The following is a 21,198-nucleotide window of genomic DNA, read 5'->3' as shown; positions in this document are numbered from 1 at the left end:
GCCTGGAATAAAGTGTTATGTTACAGAATCATAGAATGATTTGGGTTGGAAAGGACCTAAAAGATTACAGCATTCCAAGCACCTGCCAGGGACACCTTCCACTAGACCAGGTTGCTCAGAGCCCCATCCAACCTGGCCTTCAACACTTCCAGGGATGGGGCTTCTCTAGGCAACCTGTGCCAGGACCTCACCAGCCTCACAGGGAAGAATTTCTCCCTAATATCATAAATCTATTCTCTATCAGTTTGAAGCCATTCCCCCTTGTCCTGTCACCACATGCCCTTGTGAAAAGTCTCTCTCCATCTTTCTTGTGGGCTCCCATCAGGTACTTGGAGTGCTGCTATGAGGTCTCCACACAACATTCTCTTCTCTAGACTGAACAGCCCCAATTGTCTCAGCCTGTCTTTGTAGGAGAGGTGCTCCAGTCCTTGAAGCATCTTTATGTCCTCCTCTGGACCCACTCCAATAGCTCCATGGCCTGTGGAGGCTCCAGAGCTGCACACAGACTCATTTCCTAAGCATCTCCTTGTAAAGCTTTCTTCCTGGGAAATAGGTCCACATTTAGTAGCCATCTCCTATCTGTGTACAATTTTAAGAAAAAGAATGCAAATCATGCCTAGGGAAGCTTTTAGATGACCTGATTTGAGCCACCAGCAAATGCCACTGTGGTTTCAGCAACCTTTAAGCCTCTGAGTAATATGAATATGGTTGCTGCAGGAAGTGGAGGTAAAGTCTACAGATGGGCACCTTCTGTTCTCTCCTTGCCAGACCTGAGAGGAGCTCTGCTCATCACCTCCATGGCCTTCCAGCTGTACCAGGACTGGCTGGCAGATTCATCGGCACAGAGGTAAAGCCTTGAGAGATGGGATTAACAATGTCTATGGTGCTGATAAATCACCCCCCTCTTCTCCTTTCTCAGACTTTCCATTTGCAGCCCTTACCATGTCACAGTCCGTGCAAGTTCTTTAACATGCAATTTATTTGCAGTTGGTGCTCTCTTTGTCACAGGAGGAATCCCTACAAATGGGATGGGAAGGCTTAATTTGAATGATTGTGGGCTTTGAGATTGATAACTCTCAGAAGTGTCCTCTATTTTTTAGGTTTACCATGCATGGCTGCAAAATAGCTGAAATGGGATATCTGCAAGAAGGAAGGGACCTGTTTAAAGAGGTTTTATGCAATTAACAAATGAACCTGAGAAAAATGACAATTCTGATGAACTTCGAGGTATCACTCACGACTAAACACTTAGACCCTCCCATCTCTGTTCAGAAATGTTTGAATCAGTGATTACAATGCTTGTTTATTTAACACAGGCCTGTGTGAGTGTGTCACTGTTGCTGTATCAGTCACTCATGGATAATCCCCCCCCCTTTGTAGCTTTCTGTGTACAAGTGTTACATGTCCTCCAGTAACACCTGATCCTGAACAGCAATTTCAGAACAAGCTGAAGGAGGGTGACTGTGTGCAAATATCACTGACTGGCAAAACAGCTGCTTGCACTGCCTGAAAGCTGCTGATCTCAAGGGAAACCTTTCTTGTAACAATGAAAGCGATCCCTGAAAACTGTCAACATGGGGAAGGACTTTGGCAACAGAAAATAGTTTAGTTCAGCCTAGAAAAACGCAATCCAAAATCTGTAGTTGTATTTAAGTGCAGTTTATTCAAGACGGTTCTTGATTGTCTTTTTGTCTCAGAATCTCAGAGGAAACATCCAAGGTAAAACAGCCAAGAGCCCCAAACTGCCTTACAGCTCCTCCCTCTCAAATTGCCTCTCCCCAGGAACTCACTAAGGGAGCTTTCCACACTGTAAGTTTTTGAGACTCATTGCATTCCTCTTAGTATTCTGTTTGTATCAAAATAAATTATTTACATGAGTCATAAATGACCTGCACAGCTTTTGAAACGCAGAGTCCTGATTTCATTTGCACCAGTGGAAAGCAGAGACAACTTAGTACAGTTGTCTATGGGAGCTCTTGGGTGTGAAGCTGGGACCTGATCCGGGACTAGTGTCCCTACAGAGCGTTCTTTCCCAGAAGATTCACTTCTGGTGTTTTCGGTCATTAATGGAATACCATCCTTATATGAGTGCTTTCTTCTAAGCTAATGGAGCCAGCCAGGCTTTAATTGACTGCAACAGAAAGACAACCCCTGGAAAAAATAGGGGACTTTATTCACTGTAGAATTACAATTTTTATGTCTTTTCATTCCTTAATATTCAAATACCACTAGTTCAAAATTATACAATAAAAAATAAGTTATCCAAGCTCGCACATAATAGTTCAGGTGAGCTGAGCAAGAGGCAGATCATAATTCCATAGTTTACCTTCATCCAAATGAAGGCATCATGGAATAAATGGAAGAAAAAGAATAAGAACAAACTGTTATGATGTTTTCTGCAAGAATACACAGCTTTCAGTTTGTCTATCCAAATTTTCATTAACATATTTTCTTAGGAAATAGGTCTGAAGTACCACTTTCCACACCTGGGCTGTCGTTGCCCTTACAAAGAATGAACAGGAGTTCATCATCATCACGGCTAGGCTTCGTGAGCGAAGATTTAGGAAGGCACTATCCACGTTTGTTACAGGTACGCTGGTGACTTATGAGGCCAATATGAGATAGATATATCCGATTGCAAAAGGCACAGCAGAAAGACTCCTTAGGTGGTGTATTCAGCAGGATAGGATTCTTTCTGCGATGTCTTTTCTCCTCAAGAGTGATCCTGCGTGCATTCTCAAAGGAAACGGCAGCGTTAAAGATGGTGTGTCTCCAGGCCTCCCAGTTTGCTGCCAGAGTAGACCAGTTATGATGATCAATGTGGCCGAGGCTGAGATGTTGTTTCAGGGAGTCCTTGTATCTTTTCTTCGGGACTCCTCTCTTGCGGTAGCTGGAGGCAAGTTCACCGTAAAGCAAGATCTTAGGGAGGCGGTGATCCTTCATCCTTGAGATGTGCCCTGCCCAGCACAGCTGTGTTCTCAGCAACATGGCCTCAATGCTAGTGACTGCTGCTTGTTCTAAAACAGATGTATTGGTCACATAATCTGACCAGTGGATGTTTAGGATTGTATGGAGACAGCGTTGGTGGAAGTGTTCTAGGAGTCGCAGGTGGTGGCGGTAGACGACCCATGATTCGGAACCATATAAGAGAGTGGACAACACTATGGCTTTGTAAACACCGATCTTGGTGCTTTTCTTCAAGTGTTTATTACGCCATACTCTTTTATGGAGTTTTTCAAAAGCACTATATGCCTTTGCTAATCTGTTGTCTATCTCCCCATCAATCTTACCATCTGAGGAGATGAGGCTACCTAGGTAAGTAAACTGTTGGACTGATTTAAGCTCTGACTGGACAATGGTGATATGGGGATGATGGAAGGCTTCCTGAGGTGCAGGTTGGTAGAGGACTTCCATCTTCTTTAAGCTGACTTCCAGTCCAAAGAACTCAGCAGCATCTGCAAAGCAGGATGTTAAACTGCAGAGCTGCTTCTGTGTGGGCAACAAGGGCAGCGTCATCAGCATAAAGCAGCTCCCGGACAAGATGGTTTAGAGTCTTGGTGTGTGCCTTCAGTTGCCTTAGGTTGAAAAGGCTTCCATCAGTACAGTATCGAATATAGATATCGTCCTGATCATCGAGGTCTGCCGTGGCCCTTTGGAGCATCCTGCTGAAAAAGACTGTGAATAGGGTTGGAGCGAGAACACAGCCTTGTTTCACACCGTTTTTTATTAGAAAGGGCTCAGAAAGTGCATTGCCATATCTGACTTGGCCGTGCTGATCCTCATGGAGTGAGATGATCATTTTAAGGAATTTAGGGGGACAACCTCTGATTGCTATCAAAAGAATTACTTTTACCTGGATGTACAGCATTCAGTACTTTTGAATGCATTCCTAAGAGATGTATTGGTCAGAAGCAATAATAAAAGTAGTTTCCTATTCCCTTCTATGAAAAAATATAAGGAAATGGTGGTTAATTATGAGATGGCAGCACCTCCACCCTCCTGAAAATACAGGACTTATTGCTCAGGAATACTAAGTTTCCACCTGCCACCTCATAGAGATTCCTTAAAAGGAAAAGAAAAAAAGGAAAATACTATTTTAATGCCATTCTCAGTGGCTGCTGTTTTGCTTGTTCAGCTCTAGTCAGCTCATCAGTTCATGTTCAGAAGTTGAAACTCAAAGTGATAGTGTGACCTATATCCATGGAGATTTATATACATAAATACAAGCACAAGTTATGTGCTTGTTTTGGACATAAATGATGTGAATCTATTCTCCACAGGGAAGAGTTCAAAAACATGAAAAAGTCAAAAGGTTTTCCATAGATTGTCCCCTTTCTACTCTGCCCCAGTGCAGGAATAACAGCATGCTATTTTCTATTTCTATTTTCTATGCTGGATTTTTTAGCCTTAGCCAGGGGATCTCCTTTAACTAGGAGTTTGTAGTGGGGTGACCGTGGTTGGATGCCAGGCATCAGCCAAAGCTGCTCTATCACTCTCCTCTGCCACTGGGCAGGGGAGAGAAAAATATAACAAAGAGTTCATGGGTTGAAACAAGGGCAGGAAGAGATCCCTCACCGAATACCATCATGGGCAAAACAGACTCAATTTGGGGATACTGATTGAATTCATTACTAAAAAATTCAGAGCAAGATAATGAAAAGTAAAATAAATCTTAAAAACACCTTTCCCCCACCCCTCCCTCCTTCCCAAGTTCCCCCTCCTTGCCCCCCACCAGCAGCACAGGGAGACGGGAACAGGGGTTATGGTCAGTTCATCACAGGTTGTTCCTGCCGCTGCTTAGGGAAAAAAGTCCTTCCCCTGCTCCCTGTGGGGCCACTCCCACGGGAGAAAGTTCTCCATGAACTTTTCCAGCGTGAGTCCATCCCATCACTCCTGATGGGCTCAGCCTTGGCCAGCGGCAGGTCTATTCTGGAACTGTATGGAATTGGCTGTCTTGGACTCTTGGAGGTCCGTCCTGGAGCTGTATGGAATTGGCTGTCTTCCTCTCTTGGAGGAAACTTCTAGCAGCTTCTCACAGAAACCACCCCAGAAGCCCCCCCGTCACCAAAACCTGGTATCTTCCTTTATCTACCTTTATCTTCCAGGCTTCTTTCTCCTTCACACTCCACCTGTCTGACAAGTTACTTTACGCAGCTCATACTCTTGATAAACAATGTACAGTATGGTGCAGTAGAGACATCTAGTGACAATTTCATGTAATTAAAACACAAAGGATTGCTGTAGGAGAGAAAAATAAACTTCTTCCAAACCCTTGAAATACCCATCTTTACATGCTCTCCTCAAATCCACTGACAAAATAATTTGCCAGTTCTGGGCTAATTAATACACAGGATGGAAAAAATTATCAAACATCACTGGCTTCTGTGTCTCCAGAGCCTCTTTCCTCCTTTCCCCAGGTGTCTTCAAAAACCTTGGATGCTACAATAAATAAATTTAGCCTAGCTTTGCATTGCTGGTACCAAGGACACCGTTTAGTGTACCAATACAAATCCCTTCCTCATGTTATTTTGCTAAAGAATCTTCCTCAGAACATCTTGGCTGCAAAGCCAAGTAACAAATGTCTTTTTCAACTGAATTACCACCTACCTGCTAAGGGAAGGGTAGGATGCTGGAATTAGAATGGGATGGATTTTGCAGTTGGAAGGGGGTTGGAATTGGGTGATCTTTAAGGTCTCTTCCAACTCAAACCGCTCTATAATTCCATGTTCCTTTGAACAGAAATTCTTCAGTCCTGAGATATTCTGCTCTTTAGGTGCCGAAATCTAAGCTGTCCATTAACATCTACTTTCCAATTAGTAAAGAGAAATAGCTACCTCCATGGTCCTAGCATGTTCTCCTGAAAGGTCAGAGGAATGGTCCCTGAATGTCTCCTGAGGAACCAGCTGAAGGAGGCAGCAGGAGCAAGATGTGTCCTCTGTTCCTGCAGTGTCCCAGGCTGCTGCTGAAGGACAGGACCTGGCTCCAAGGAAAGAGCTTTGTATGTGACCACTCCATCAGTTCTGTCAAGTGCATAAAATAATGAAGATCAACCTGACGGTGCTTGTCTGCCTTGCCAGAAACCTCCTCTCTCAAGAGGAAGACTCCTGAATCATGAACATGAACTAGGTCGTTCATGATGGGCCAGAGCTACTAAAAAAGTAAATGTAAAGAATAATAAATGTACATGTAATAATAAAAAAACCTGTTTGGCTTCAGACTGAAAGAGGGGAAATTCAGGTTAGATGTAGGGAAGAAATTCTTCCCTGTGAGTGTAGTGAGGCCCTGGCACAGGTTGCCCAGAGAAGCTGTGGCTGCCCCATCCCTGGAAGTGTTCCAGGCCAGGTTGGATGGGGCTTAGAGCAACCTAGGCTAGTGGAAGGTGTCCCTGCCCATGGCAGCAAGTTGGAATGAGATGATCTTTAAGGTCCCTTCCAACCCAAATGATTCTATTACTCTGTGATTAATACAGAACTTTTCAGTTACCAGTGTTGTGAAAGCCCATTCTCAACACAGTTCAGTGATTTAAGCTGAAAATGTTGAAGTCATTCTTCTTTCTTTTTTTCATACTTCTTCTATGGCTGGTCCCAAGAGGTCAAAATATTGCATTCCTTGACTTACCATCATGATAATTCCAAAGAACTGTGTTGTCTGTCTTTAATGAGAAAATTTGATGACCAACATGAAGAGGAATAATAGGTCAGACTCAGCCCTGGTTTAATTCTGAGTTTAATAATGCCACTGGGATATGAGGACTAGCATGTGGTGTAGAGCTGATTGAAGAGCAGAAATTCCCCTGGGAGAAGAATTCAAAGTTTTGCTATAATTTTAAGTTACCATAAACTCAAAAAAATTAGAAATTTCTATGAGGATGAAAATCCAAAGAAAAAAAAAAAGAAAGTTGGCCTTATAGCAACATTTTCAAACCTGATTTTTAAAATTAATTTTATTCTTCATGAAATAAATTTAAAGAAAATTTAAATGTAGAAAAAAAATTTTTTCCAAACTCTTGAAATTCGTTTTTTTCAGCAATAAAAACCTCCCTACATCATTGTTTCCTGGTTTCAACCCTGAACTACTGAAGTTTAGGAGGAAGTGATCTGATAATCACAAACTGAACAATCTAATCACAAACTGAACAATCTAATCATCACGATCTGAGTTGAAACACATTTTAGTGTCCATTTGGTTTGAGGAGGATATGAACACACTCAGCATGTTGCCAGCTTGAGTTCCAAACAAAAATTAGATGTAGGCTGAAGGTCCCATTTTATGAGAAAGTTGATCAAAATCACACCTTTAATAGAACATACACCATCAGAAGGGAGTAAGAATGAAGAACTGCTTACCAAAAGCTACAAGGTGAGAATCTACATTTGAAAAAATAGGGTTCTAGTTTCCTTCCGTTTTACAGACATCTAAACACTTGTTTTGACCTCTTGTGGTATGGTGGAGAGTGGCCAAAAATAGGGGATGGTACTTTTTCAGTGAGTCCATTTTGACTGCAGGTCTGAAAGCAGCTTTTCAAAATGGCAAGTGAGGTGGTTTATGCTGAGGTATCACCCAAGGAAAGAGTACATTTCACTTCAGAAACTTCAGATACAGGTAAAAAAATGCAATAATGTTAATAATATTAATACCATTCATAATTTAATGTTACTTCATTTCCCTCTGCTTAATGCCACATTTCATTCTTTCTTAGATCATTCAGAAGTCATGTTGAAAGCATTTTGATAACTATTAATAACCTCCCCTCTTTATTATATATCTATTTGCTTGGCAAATTCGTGTTTATTAATAGATTAAATACTGAATTCTAGCGAAAGTGAAGACTGACCTTTAAAATCCCATTCTGGATTTCAGTAGTATGGCTGAAATGTTCTGTTTCTGAAAAAAATTAATGTTCAGACATTGAAGATATTTACACGGATTATTGGAAACTCATTGACAGCTGAATGGACTTCTCCCTCCTGCAGTACACTTTTATTTTATATCTTAATTTGATTCCTTTCTTCAACACCGGAAATATTTTTAAATTCTAAAATGATAGGTCTGTTTCTAGTTTTAATTCTCTTTCTTTCTTCTTTCTTTCTCTCTCTCTTTTTCTTTCTTTATCTGTCTCTGTCCCCCTTTTTCGTTTCTAAAAGTTCTATGGTGAGAAAAATGCAAGTCAAGTTTTAATAGAAGTCTCTGTAATTTTGAAAACTGTTAGCCCTCCAATTTGTGTATGACCTACTGATATCTTAAACTGTAAAACTGATTACTCAAAAATTTTATTTTCAAGTAATAAAGTGCAAAATATAGCCATTAATGGATAAAAGCAGGAAAAAATTCATGTTTATAAGACATATATTTTACCAGTATGAGATGCTTGGAAATTCAGTATCTAAAAATTTTTTGTGGGCAATTATAAGGCTGAATAAGTAACCAAATTTCATGCAAAATATTTTTCTTATGCTTTAGAGTAGGACAGCATGGTATTTTGAAAAAAATCTTTTCAATTGCAATAGTAAAATATCACCAGTTCTTGTAACTTCTCCTAATCTTGCATCCCTTTTGGTGTCCTAATAAATATTTTATTTTAATATTATCCTAAAACATTGACTTCCACAGGCTGTTTGTAATATCTTGCATGAAGAAATACTTCAAATTGATCTGGAATATGACATCTATTAACAGCATCAGTGTGTGCTACTGAGATATAGTGAAAAAACCTCACCTATCTTTATAATTAATAATTTTTCACATTCTTATATTTATAAAAATTTCCATTCTTACAAACTCTCTCTTCGATTTCTGTGTGTGTTCCATTGCTTTCATATTTGAGAGCCTGAGTGCAGGAAACTAAGCTCTCATCTTCTGCCAAACTCTGTTAAACTGTTCTGACTCCTTGGCAGCTGCACGAGGAAGATTTTTTTAGAAAGTTCTAAAAAAATGGGTTAGATTCGACATTTTTCATAAGTCTGAGGTAGATCTCAGCAGCCCTGGCACCCTTAGGACGTTGCTTTTCTTCAGGTCAAAGCTTGGTGTTTGCCGTTACAGAGAGTTCAGAGCAGGGATGTTGCCTATCACGCACCTGCCTGAAAACACTCAAGAGACCTTGCGGTCTTAATCCATACATATTTGACATTAAGTCATTGATACAGTAAGGCTAAATTTGCTCCTTTGAAACAAAAATTATAACCTAGTCCATAAAAAAGGGGTGTTCATACTGCCCTACCTGTGAGCATTTTCTTGTTACACACTTCAATGTTTGTACTGCCTTACCTGATTTTGTGGCTCTAAGTTAGCTTTGCTTCCCCACAGCCATTACGCTTGTCCACTAGTTAGCCTGCAACCTACTTCTCCTCTGCCTTCAGCTTCTGCTTTCTTGACTTTTTACAAGAGGAGGACAGAGCTTTTAACCTGCAGGCCTGGATATGTCCTACGTTTTGCACTGCTGAAATTTGCATTTGCTCGTCTTCCCCGTGGCACTTCAGAGAAAAATCTGTTTGGTTCTCTCTTAAGATTGAAAAAAAAAAACCAAAAAACAAACAACTTATTTCATACACTATCAGCAAGCAAATTTGATGGAAGAAGCTCCTGAGAAATGAGGTAAAACATGCAAAGCAGGCAACCTCCAAGGTGTTGTGTTGCAGTTGATGTAAAAATATAGCTTCTTCCTTCCTTCTGCTGCCACACCTACCGAAAACTGCTGTGAAACATGTCCTGTCACTCACCTACTCTGATAGTTCATCTTTGGATTTAATATCACCCAATGGAGGATAAACTGTGTCACGGGGCAGTACCTCACCTCATTACACCTGCAGTTATCTTTCTAGTTGTACCTCTTCCCACAAGCTTTCCTGATTGCACAAAATTATTGAATTGGGCCAATGGTCCTGTAGACATCCCCTGGGCAGTGAGATACCTTCTGGACATACCTTTAACTATGTGAATTTGAAAATGCTATCTAGGTGATGCAACTCAACTAAATAATAGAAGTCAGGTACCTAAACATCATCTTTGCCTTCCTTGGGCTTTGCATGCAGCACTGGCCACTGAAAGCCAAAGAATGGGTTGTTTTTGCAGGGATAGTGAGAGAGATCTCCGCTGTTCTGCAGTGTAAGCATCCACACGTAAGAACAGACAAGTGTGGGCAAGGCCTCCAAAGATAGGGAAAGCTCCTATGAGACAGGATATCTTAGTTCTTGTGCTTAAAGCAAAGCAGTTTCAGCAAGCCACATGCCTTCTTGGGAAAATGAATGGCTTGCTGCTGAAAACTCAGCTGCCAATTCCTCTTCCAGCCGACCTTGCATTATTGTTAGCTAATCTGGTGATTGAGCTCTTCTGATAGTCCAGCAGACAGGAATTCTCCACTACTGAGGCGAGGAAGGCAGAGAAAGTAATTTGCCAGGCATTTCCAGACTTTTGAGGGAACCCACCCTGACAACATTTTTTGTGCTGTTGTTTGTAAAAATCTTGTAACACACAGTGAAGCACTTTTTTTACTGGGTGCAACCAGGAGTGTCACAACCATTCCAGTGGTTACTGGGGCATAGGAGGGTTTTCTACTCATTGACCACCAGATAGGGAATGGGAAGATCTCTGTCCTGTCACATTTGAAAGCCTAATGTAAGACTACAGAAAGTTCTGAAGTGCCTGCCTCAGGCTCCATGCATGGAAAGCAGTGACTGGAGGAAGATCATGTGATGACCTGCCATTAATAAAAATCTCATTTAAACTCATGGAAGGATGAAATTGAGGAAGAAAAATCCGTGGATGAAATGAAAAAAGTATGTTGATATTTTACATACATTTTAAAATTATGTTTCATTCGTTAGGGATGGGAAATAGCCTGTCTTTGCTCTATGCACATGCTTTGTTCCAACAGGAATTGTGCTCTTCTTTATGAAAGAGGAAACAGGACAAAAGGCATATTTTGTAGCCATGTACAAGATCTGAATTCGGTAGGAAGAAGTTTATTGAGAAATAAACAGGAGAAAAAATTAATTCACTGAAAAGAAGTTGTCATTGATTAACTTCTGCTTAGAGGTTGACAGAATGTATATACTTGTGTAAAAGAAGAAAAAATAGAATTATTATTAGAGTAGTTCACTGTGTGACAAGTTATGGTCACCTAGAAGGGTTTTTTAAAATTTTCATAGATTTAATAACTGAATAACGTTTCCTTATTTTATTTTATTTTATTTTATTTTGGAAAACTGCACAGCAGGGCAATTATATATGTGAAGTCTCCTAGTAATTTCTTTTTAGCACATTTACTCAGTGACAGAAAAAAAAAGTAATAAAGTAACGTCTCTTGCATGTTGTTGCTCTTCTCACTTTCCCAGAGGGGGTCTGATGCTGCAGGGGATTGAGTGCAATGAGCATGGCAAGGGCTGGCCTTGGGCAGGTTCTAATTGCAACACTTTTGTTCCTGCAGGTGATCCAATCACATATGCTGAGGTGAAGGTGGAATGGAGATCTGACAGACCTGACAGCACATCCAAAATTACACATTCAGGTACTACAACACTGCAGGCAGGACACTTCACCTTTTCTCATTGCATTTTATCCTCTTTGTATACCTCTTTGTATTACACACAGTGGAGGAGTTGCTTAGGGCAAAGTGCCCAAAGAGATGTTGATATTAGGAAGAAATTCTTCCCTGTGAGGGTGGTGACGCCCTGGTACAGGTTACCCAGAGAAACTGTGGCTGCTCCATCCCTGGAAGTGTTCCAGGCCAGGTTGGATGGGGCTTAGAGCAACCTGGGCTAGTGGAAGGCGTCCCTGCCCATGGTAGGGGGTTGGAATGAGATGACCTTTATGGTCCCTTCCAACTCAAACCGTTCTGTATTTAAAACAAAACTGAGCTACTTTTACAAAATGATAGCCAGGAAGCAAAAATTCTGGACAGTGTTTTGACAAGTGTCAGAAAAATTATGTCTATCACTTCTTAAGTTAAAATTTTAAGATATATTAAATTTTCTCAAACTGTGTAAGTAAATTTTGTTCTACAAAGTGAAATCGTCTTGGATATGAGTTTTAGCTCTTGTGTGTGAGGTGAAAATGAAGTAGAGAATGAAAGAAAATATTCCATTCATGCAATGCAATAAGAGCATTTAAGATATTTATAGAGAAAAGTGGTAGCTGCGGCAAATGCTAGTGAGAAAAGGTATTTCCACTGGGGTTTTAATTTGGCCTTACAACAAGGAAAAGAAACTGAAAGCTTCAGATGGTTATCTGATTAAAAGTGGTGGTTGGGCAGATGAGAGAGTGGGACAAGTGGAGATCTCAGTCTGGCTGTTACAAAGGCAAAACCAATTCACTGCTTTCATTGAAATGCATTTCATTAATAATGATTTTATCCCAGTGAATGCAGGATGGGACTGCAGCATGAAAAGTGTGGTCACTAATATGGTTTTGATATATGGCCATCGACCCATCTGGTTTTTAGCTACCTTTTTATAGCACTCAGTCCTCACTTCCTCCCTCTGATTCTGTCTACACTGTCCAGGTTTTCAGAATTTTGTTCAAGGAATATCAATATATGCTATAAATATGGAAAATTACTATAGAAGAGCTCTGTCCCTTCACATTCTTCACTGCAAACTCTTTAAAACCACAGAAGTCAGATGTTCTAATTCTCCATTAGATTGGGGGGTGGTTTACATGGAAAGTATGAAGGAATGGGGATCTAATGAACACAAAGATCCTAGTCAGGATTACAGTTGGAGCAGAAAATGATGGAGACAGGGATTTAAAGGCTATAGAAACAAATGTTTCTTTGTTGTGCTTAAAAATTATGATAATCTGGAAAGAGTCTCTAGAATTTCAAATTACTTATAACACCTTTTTAAAGCCTGAATATGAACTACAGGATTTCCCTGTGGGTCTTCGGTTTTGTAACCTCAGGAAAATAACACAATCATTGCAAGGCCTTTTCCAAAGAAAAGGCAGGGTATATTTCAGAGTGGGAAGCACTGGCTGTGCTGTGTGCACATGGCAAAATGTTGACGTGGCAGGGTTGGCAAAGCTGTGCTCTGTCACAGAAGGTAAGAAGTCACATTTTTAGGTGTTTTCTCAACAGCTATGATGATAAAAATTAGGAATGGCCAAGAAAAGGGCTCTTCTGTCCCTGAAAACGTGATTTTATGTATGCACACAGGTTTGTATACATATAAACCTACATACATATACAGGTGTTAGATCTACAGCACCCAGTGTAACACACTCCTGCTGAAGGCCTGGTACAGTGATTTTGCATCTTCCTATAACTCAGAACAAAAGTTGACTTGCTTTCTGCCTGTGGTGAGACTCATCTCCCTTGTCCCTTTGGCAGTGACCTGCTTGGAGAACTCACACCAGTGTTATGTTGTTTTCGCTCTGGTCTTCACTGCAGTGATTCTGCTCATCACTGTCATCCTCTTGGCAGTGAAATGTCCCAGCCTCTCAGGTGGATGCTGACGTCTTGCTGACACACAGGGTAAGCCATTTTTAACTGTGTCCTATTTTCATACAACACATTTGCATTTATCAGATGAGGTGCAAGGAAGCTCCCAAACCAAATGCTGGGTTGTTCAGAGAATCACAGAGTATGCTGAGTTGGAAGGGACCCACAAGTCCAAGTCCTGGCCCTCCTGGCCCATCCCCAAGAGTCACACCATGTGCCCAAGAGTATCATCCAAACACTCCTTGAGCTCTGTCAGTCTTAGTGCTGTGACCACTGCCCTGGGGAGCCTGTTCAGTGCCCAACCACCCTCTGGGGAAAGAGTCTCTTTCTAATATCCAACTTAAACCTCCCCTGATAAAACTTCAGGCCATTCCTTCAGGTCCTGTCACTGATCCTCACAGAGAAGAGATCAGTGCCTGCCCCTCCTCTTCCCCTCACAAGGAAGTTCAGTCTGGGATTTGAAGGCAATCAGGATAACAGTTGTTCAATTCAGACTAGGAATGGCAGTGGACAGAGAAATCCTCAGAGAAATCCTTCCCATCCACATGTAGTCCTTACATAGAGCCAGAAGACAACTGGCTTCTCCCTGGAAGTTGTCACTGAGTGGCTCCCTTGTGATAGCTGCATGACCAGACCTCCATCCCAAAGCATCCCAAGTCTTGCTATGGTTCTCATGGCACAGAGGTGCCCTCTCTTTACTCATAGGACCCTCACAGCAGGTTAATCTTCAGTGAGATTCTCTAATTCTAGTAACTTTTTTCTCTTTTATTTCCAGATAACTCAGCCCAGGAAGGTTCTGCTTGTTCAATAGAACAGGACATAATGCTTGTTTTCTTTTACATGATTTTCTCTGAAGAGACCTGTATGAAAGAAGACCTGCCATCAGTCTGATCACTCTTCAGTTATGTCATCCCAGATCTCTGTTAAACCTCTAACCTCTCCATATCTGGGCAAGACATATATTAATTTTATTTGGAGTTTTCTTAAACCTGTAATACCAGCAACCATTCAATTATATCAATGCGTGTAGCAAGGCCTGGGTTCAAGCTGCTGCATCAAAAGTTGTATTTGGGTCTTGTTTAGACTACAAAAATGACCCAGTGGACTGCTTGGAGACCTACATTTAATTCACATCTGACTTGATTCTGCAATACTTTGCAATATAGATAAGCTTTTAGATTGCATTATGTGCAACTGCAAAAATTCATGGACAAAACAGTGAATGTCAAAGGTTGCACTGAACTTTTATATAAAGCCCAGGTTTGGACTTGATTTTTCTTCCCTTGACAGCCTTCAGTGAGATTTGTATGAGGGGAGTATTGAAGATGCAAGAAACTATATTCATTTAGTAGAGAGGTCTCAGTCTCATCCCTTCATTGGCTTGAATAAAATTATTCTGTTCTACTTGTCCAGAAGAGTGTCTCACAATATATTCATTCTGTCTTGGGGCAATAATTAATTTTGTATTCGTTTGGGGTTTTTTTCCCCAAATGTTGTAGCTTCAGTTAAAACAGAGTCCTCCTCTGGATGCACCCCGGGTTCAGATGTATGTGTTGGTAATTATTATTATATTGTCTGGTTTTATGTTATTTTCAGTTCTTATCCATTATAACTTCTTTGGGGCAGGCTGATATCAATGATTTGCAGACCCCAAGCAGGAGGAGGCTGCATAGCAAATATTTCTATAATTGTTCCTGTACTTAAGATGTGTTGTTGCTGTTGTTAATGTACCCCATCTCTATAGTGAAATCAATAAAGGGATTTAGTCAAGCACTTGATACGCTGGTGTTTGTTATTATGTTAGTCAGACAGGAAGAAAAATAACATTTAGTATTTGTATGACCTTCAAATTGTTGTCATGAAGGTCCTGGCACCTAAGAGACAACCATTTGCACTGGGGGGACAATGGGGTAAGCACCAACAATGGGGTCTGCACTGGTTTAAAGGTAAACCAGCAGGGGAAATGAACTCAACTCAAAGGAGAGATTATAAATCAGAATAACAATTTAATAAAATAATACAATGTGCTGGTTTAAAAGTTAACCAGCAGGGGAAATGAACTCAACTCAAAAGAGAGATTGTAAGTCAGAATAACAATTTAATAAAATAATACAATAAGCACAACTACACAGACAAGCAATTGGTATCAACCCACAAAACCCAAATGTACAACCTGGCACCCCAGGGCACAAACAAAACAGTGCTCCCTGGGCCCCCCCTGAGTCCAAAGCAAAGGGAGAGGGGAAAAAACCTGCTGGTGGGAGAGCTGCTGCAGTCCAGCTAAAAGTGGTGATTGTAGTCCAGCCGAGGGTGGTGGTGAGCTGCAGTCCTCCTCTGGGTCCCACGAGTGGAGAGAGTGGCAAGGTTCTGAAACTCCAGGTTTATATATTCTCCAGCTCTGGCAGCAATGCTTAGCCCCTCCCCCAGAGTGGGGAATTCCATAAAAGGATGTTCAGTCCTTCCCTCAGAGTGGGGAATTCCATAAAAGGGTGTGAGGGTGCTCAGTCAGGGAATTTCCACAAAAGGGCATGAGGACAGGAGCATGGGGGGGGCACCTCGCAGGCCTCTACTGACAACAGTTTCTGTGAAATGGCATGGAGGGCTATAGAATACACAGTTTTGGGCTACACCCATCCAATGATGAATCGGTCCCAGCTGTTCTAACTAGGACATACAATAAGTACAATTATACAGATAAACAATTGGTTTTAACCCACAAACCCCAAATGTATAACTCTGGGGCATGAACAGAGTGGTGTTCTTTGGGCCCCCTGAGTCCAAAGTAAAAGGAGAGGGGAAAACCTGTTGGTGAGAGTGCTGTTGCAGTCTGGTCAAGAGTGATGAATGCAGTCCAGTCGAGAGTGATGGTTGCAGTCTGGTTGAAAAGTGGTGGTTGCAGTCCAGTCGAGAGTGGTGGTCTGCAGTTTGGTTGAGAGTGGTGATCTGCAGTCTTCCTCTGGATCCCACGAGTGGTTCCAAAAGTTCCAGGACTCCAAGATTATATATTCTCCAGTTCAGGCAGGAATGCTCAGTACTTCCCTCAGGGCGTGGAGTTCTGCAAAAGAGTGTGAGGACAGGGAGGCACCCTCCTATCTCGCAGGCCTCTTAACACCCAGTTTATAGCCTGAGGAGTCAGGCTGCTCTGGGCAGAAGGTGTAAATAGTCTATTGATACCAGTTTCTGGGAAATGGCATGGAAGGCTATAGAATACACAGTTTTGGGTTACACCCATACAGTGATGAACTGGTCCCAGCTGTTCTAACTAGGACAGGGTCACTGGTCACAGATATGACATTGGGCATATTACACATGACATCAAAAAATAAACAAGTGACTGTAAATCTGCCACTGGGGAGTTGTCTCTCATCTTTGTTTCTTGCCTCTGGAGGTTCCTCAATTTCTTATTACATTCTCTCTTCCTCTGGTTGCAGGCACAGCCTGGAGCTGTGAATGACACTGATTGCTGCTGCCCACGCTTGGCTGGTTTTTTTCCTGGCCTTTCAGGCATTCTCTCATCCCCTGGCTGAGAAGCCCCATCCCTTTTATTCCTGAACACAGTAATGAATGTGGTAATTAATTAATTAATTAATTAAAAGAATGCAAACAAGCCATTAGATGTGTAATCTGCAGGAGTGACAAAATCCCTTTGTTTTGTCCGTTTTTGCAGGGAAGTGAGTTTATGGCACACTTGTTTTACAGATCTTGCTACTCACCCTCTTCTTTTTTCAGAAAGCCAGAAGCTGGAGCCAAGACACAGGCAAAAATAAGAGATTTGACATTTAGCAAGTGGAAGGTGAGCAGACAGAAATATTAGGTGGGCAATAGAAGAAAGCACAAGGTGAAGGTAACATGAAGCAATCAGTGAGGTGTCAGAACCAAATACTTTTAATAATCCTACATTTTTTTAAATAGTTGAATAAGACTCTATCACAGAGGAAGACTCCATAACCAGTATGTCCAGAGAGTACCATCTCTTTTACCCTTCTGCTTGCAAATATCTTCATCCAACAGCCTCCCAGTTACCTTGGGTCATGCACTCCTCAGATTTATACAGTCTGGAGAAAGAAGAGGGGAAATCTTATAGTAATTTCCAGGATATTTGCTTCTTAGCCTATCCCTTTGTCAAATATAAAGACAGATAGGACTAAGGGGTTTTATTGTTTCTAGCCTTTTTCATCATCCTAAAAATACTAAAGATTTCATGTCTGGTCTCCTAGTTTATTCAAAGAATCTCGTGGAGGTCTGACAGATGAGGTAGTGTGCTATATTATGCTGGAGGTTGGAGAAATAGCTAAGCTTTTATCCATTTCCATTCTCCATCTGTAAATATACTATATAAATATACTATGGAAATGAAATAAGCAGAACCCCAGCCCCCTGTTTAACAGTATCCAAATATCCTTCTCATTTGACATATTATTCTTTTTGGCAAGTCAAAGATGAATGGGAATGAAAAGCAACAGCTCTGGTTGATCACCAAGACAGTGCTTCAGCTCCTCAGACACAGACTAAATATGCTGGGACCCTGAAGGGCATTGCCTGACCTGTCTTCTTCAGTGCCCCATCTCACTTGGTTTTCCAGTGTGACATGTTTTAATTTGCTATCAGCTCCAAGCTGCTGTCCCAGGCTGAAAGCCATGTGAGGACAAACAGAATTACGGGTCTAGATAACAAAAAGGACCAAAGGAGATTACACACAAGAGAAAGCCTTTAGGGCTGTAGGCCGCAAAAGTAGGTGCTTTGAGCTGTTAGGAGCATTTCGTGCCCTTTAGGAATGGCAATAGAAGAGGAATGAGTAGGCAGAAGGGGAAGGGAAGATAGTAAAATCTTTCAAGATGGCAAGATGCTGCTACACTGGTGGCTGTGAGTGAAGGTTACCACAGGTTCTGTGTCAGATCTGTGGCTTTTTTTCAAATGCGAAAATCACAAAATGTGCCACCTAGATTTGGGAAGAAAGCCCTTCTAAAACTGGGGCTTTCGTGTGTTTCCAAGTTATCTCTGTTTGGTTTCTTTGGATGACAGCAACCTTTCTATCACCAAAAAACTGCTACAGAATCACCTCCACTGATGAATCCTTTTGACTGATTTCTTTCTGTCACTATTACCTGCTAGTACCTGCTATCACTATTATATAGCTTATTTTATATGGTCACCAGAAATACTCTCTTCCTGCAACTATAGGTGTAGGCAGAAAATAATTGATTGTTCCACTCCCTGGTTATCTGCTGTGTGACAGACCACCACCTTCAGTGGTCCCTGAACATCCCAGGCACGAGGGATCTTTAAGCCCCCCACTTTTCCTATCTTTGCCTTTCACTGTATCCCGTTTCATACACTCTTTAGCAGCTACAAAACCTGACAGAGAAAAGGTAGGTCAGTGAGTTACCATTTATCTGCTTTTCCTTCTGCAGGTCTCAGAACTCTTCCCGGATATGAACCACTTTCTAAGACAATCATTTAAAATGACCCAAATAGTAGCTAAATGTGGAATGAAACTCTCTTTTTTTTGTAGGCATGGAATTCCACTTGGACTCATGATTCCTTGCTATTCTTTATATTTTATGACCAGAACATGGACCAAGTGGTGATTGCCTTAACGCATCACCACAACCTGCATTAGGTAATGAGTGTAAGCAGAAGATGAGAGCAGAAAGTGTAGTGTACTTAAATATTCATTTGTACAGAGACTGTAAGATTGGGAAGAGATGTGGAATTTATACTTTAATATCAGTGTGTATGAGTTAGTTGAAACATCTGAATTTGTATTACAAATTTTTCTGTTGAACAGAATAATTATTCTGCTCTTGTTCCAAGAGGCTTTACGATTTCAGATTTATGACCTGAACATGCTGCTTTTTAAAGCAATTAAAACCTGGAGTCTTTTTCTTCTGCTGTTTTGGCAATGCTCCACGTGTCCCTGAGGGAGAACTTCAATGCTATCAAGGAGAGGGAATGATGGTTTCAACTAAAATTACTACAGAGTGCTTGGACCCTACTTGTTAAGTTCAGGAGCAGACACAGGTCTAGTCACAAGCATAAGAGTGTGCCTTACTTATCACCTGCTTCAGGAGAAACAGGGCTGACTCACATTCCCATATCCCATAATGTGGGATCTGGACTAGATAAACAGACCGAGATCAACGGTATGAGGTTCAACAGGTGCCGGGTCTTGCTCTTGGGTCACAGCAACCCCCTCCAGCTCCAGGCTGGGGCAGAGTGGCTGGAAAGTGCCTGTTGAGAAAGGCCATGGAGTGCTGGTGACAGCAGCTGGACATGAGCCCAGGTGTGTCCAGGGGGAGAAGAGGCCAATGGCACTTGGCTTGGATCAGCAATAGTGTGGCAGCAGGACCAGGGCAAGGATTGTCCCCCTGTGCTGGGCACTGGTGAGGCCACACCTCAAATCCTGTGTCCCGTTCTGGGCCCCTCACTGCTGGAAAGACATTGAGGGGCTGGAGGGTGTCCATAGAAGGGCAATGGAGCTGGTGAAGGGTCTGAAGCACAAGTACTATAAGGAGCAGCTGAGGGAGGGGGGGGGGCTCAGTCTGGAGAAAAGGAGGCTCAGGGGGGACCTTCTCACTCTCTACAACTTCCTGACAGCAGGTTGTAGCCAGGTGGGGGGCAGGCTCCTCTCTGAGGTAACAAGTGACATAATGAGAGGACAAAGTCTTAAGCTTCACCAGAAGAGGTTCAGATTGGACATTAGCAAGAATTTCTTCTCTGAAAGCGTGATTAGACATTGGAACGGGCTGCCCAGGGAGGTGGTGGAGTCACCGTCCCCGAAGGTGTTAAACGGCAGACCAGACGTGGCACTCAGTGCCACGGTCCAGTTGACACGGCGGTGATCGGTCACAGGTTGGACTCGGTGTCCCCAGAGGTCTTTTCCAACCTAATCGATTCTGTGAAGGGAGCAGGTGGTTGCTTCTGGGGTTTTTTTTTCCCCGTCCCCACACTCCCTGTGCCCACCACACACACACACAGACACACAGGTACCCACTCACCCCACGAGCCGCCTCAAACCCGCGCCCGTCTCCGCTGCAACCGGGCGGCGACGGCGGCGACGGCGGCGGGCGGGCGGGGCAGCACCGCCCCTTCGCGCCAGAGCCGCGGGGCCGCCCTCACACCGCGGCGGGCGGAGCGTCTCGGCAGCGGCGGCTGCTCGGAGCGTCCCGGCGGTCGCTTCTCCTCCGCCGCTCTCTCCCGCCGCCCGGCCGTCCTCCCGCCCTGCCGCCGGCGCCATGTGCGAGCCCAGCAAACAGGACATCGCCGCCATCTTCAAGCGGCTGCGCTCCGTGCCCACCAACAAGGTAGAGGCGCCGGGCGGGGCGCGCCGGGCGGGGCGGGCCGGGCCGGGCTCGGCTCCGCCGCGGTGACACGTCGCACTGCCGGCGGGGCGGGGGCGGTGCGGTGCCCGCAGCCCGGCACTACCGCCGGGCCCCCGGGAGAGCGGCTGGGGGAGTCCCTGCGAGAGGGGGGAAAGGCCAGGCAGCTCCCCAGAAGTGGGGGAGTCCTTCCCTACGCGCCCTCCCTCTCCTTAGGGAGGGAGGTGCAGCGCCCGCCGTGTGCCTCAGGTTCGCTGCGAGCGTCAGCTCTGCTGCCCATAAAACCCCCCTTCCTAACCAGCGACAACACAGTGATGAGTGTGTTTCTTTTTCTTTTTTTCCTCCTTTTTTTCCTCCTTTTTTTCCTCCTTTTTTTCCTCCTTTTTTTCCTCCTTTTTTCTCTCCTTTTTTCTCTCCTTTTTTCTCTCCTTTTTTCTCTCCTTTTTT

General features: G+C 42.9%; 1 protein-coding gene and 1 long non-coding RNA gene across 2 annotated transcripts in view; both read left to right on the top strand.

Moving 5' to 3' along the window:
* The first annotated feature begins 7,046 nt into the window (after positions 1-7,046).
* LOC113955394 lies at positions 7,047-15,145 on the top strand. Its single transcript, XR_003530519.1, has 4 exons — positions 7,047-7,602; positions 11,423-11,503; positions 13,322-13,465; positions 14,208-15,145. It is a non-coding gene; the product is annotated as an uncharacterized LOC113955394 (long non-coding RNA).
* A 5,418-nt stretch (positions 15,146-20,563) lies between these two features.
* Positions 20,564-21,198, top strand: part of ARFGAP3 (ADP ribosylation factor GTPase activating protein 3) — a 28,830-nt gene continuing 28,195 nt past the window's right edge. Inside the window, exon 1 of the mRNA XM_027660795.1 lies at positions 20,564-20,736. Coding sequence (XP_027516596.1) covers positions 20,668-20,736 — 69 coding nt within the window. The 5' untranslated portion in view covers positions 20,564-20,667. The remainder of the gene's footprint in view (positions 20,737-21,198) is intronic.

Source organism: Corapipo altera, unplaced genomic scaffold, assembly GCF_003945725.1.
Source record: "Corapipo altera isolate COAL_440 unplaced genomic scaffold, ASM394572v1 239, whole genome shotgun sequence".
Lineage (NCBI taxonomy): Eukaryota > Metazoa > Chordata > Aves > Passeriformes > Pipridae > Corapipo > Corapipo altera.
This window is presented reverse-complemented; position numbering and strand designations above follow the sequence as displayed.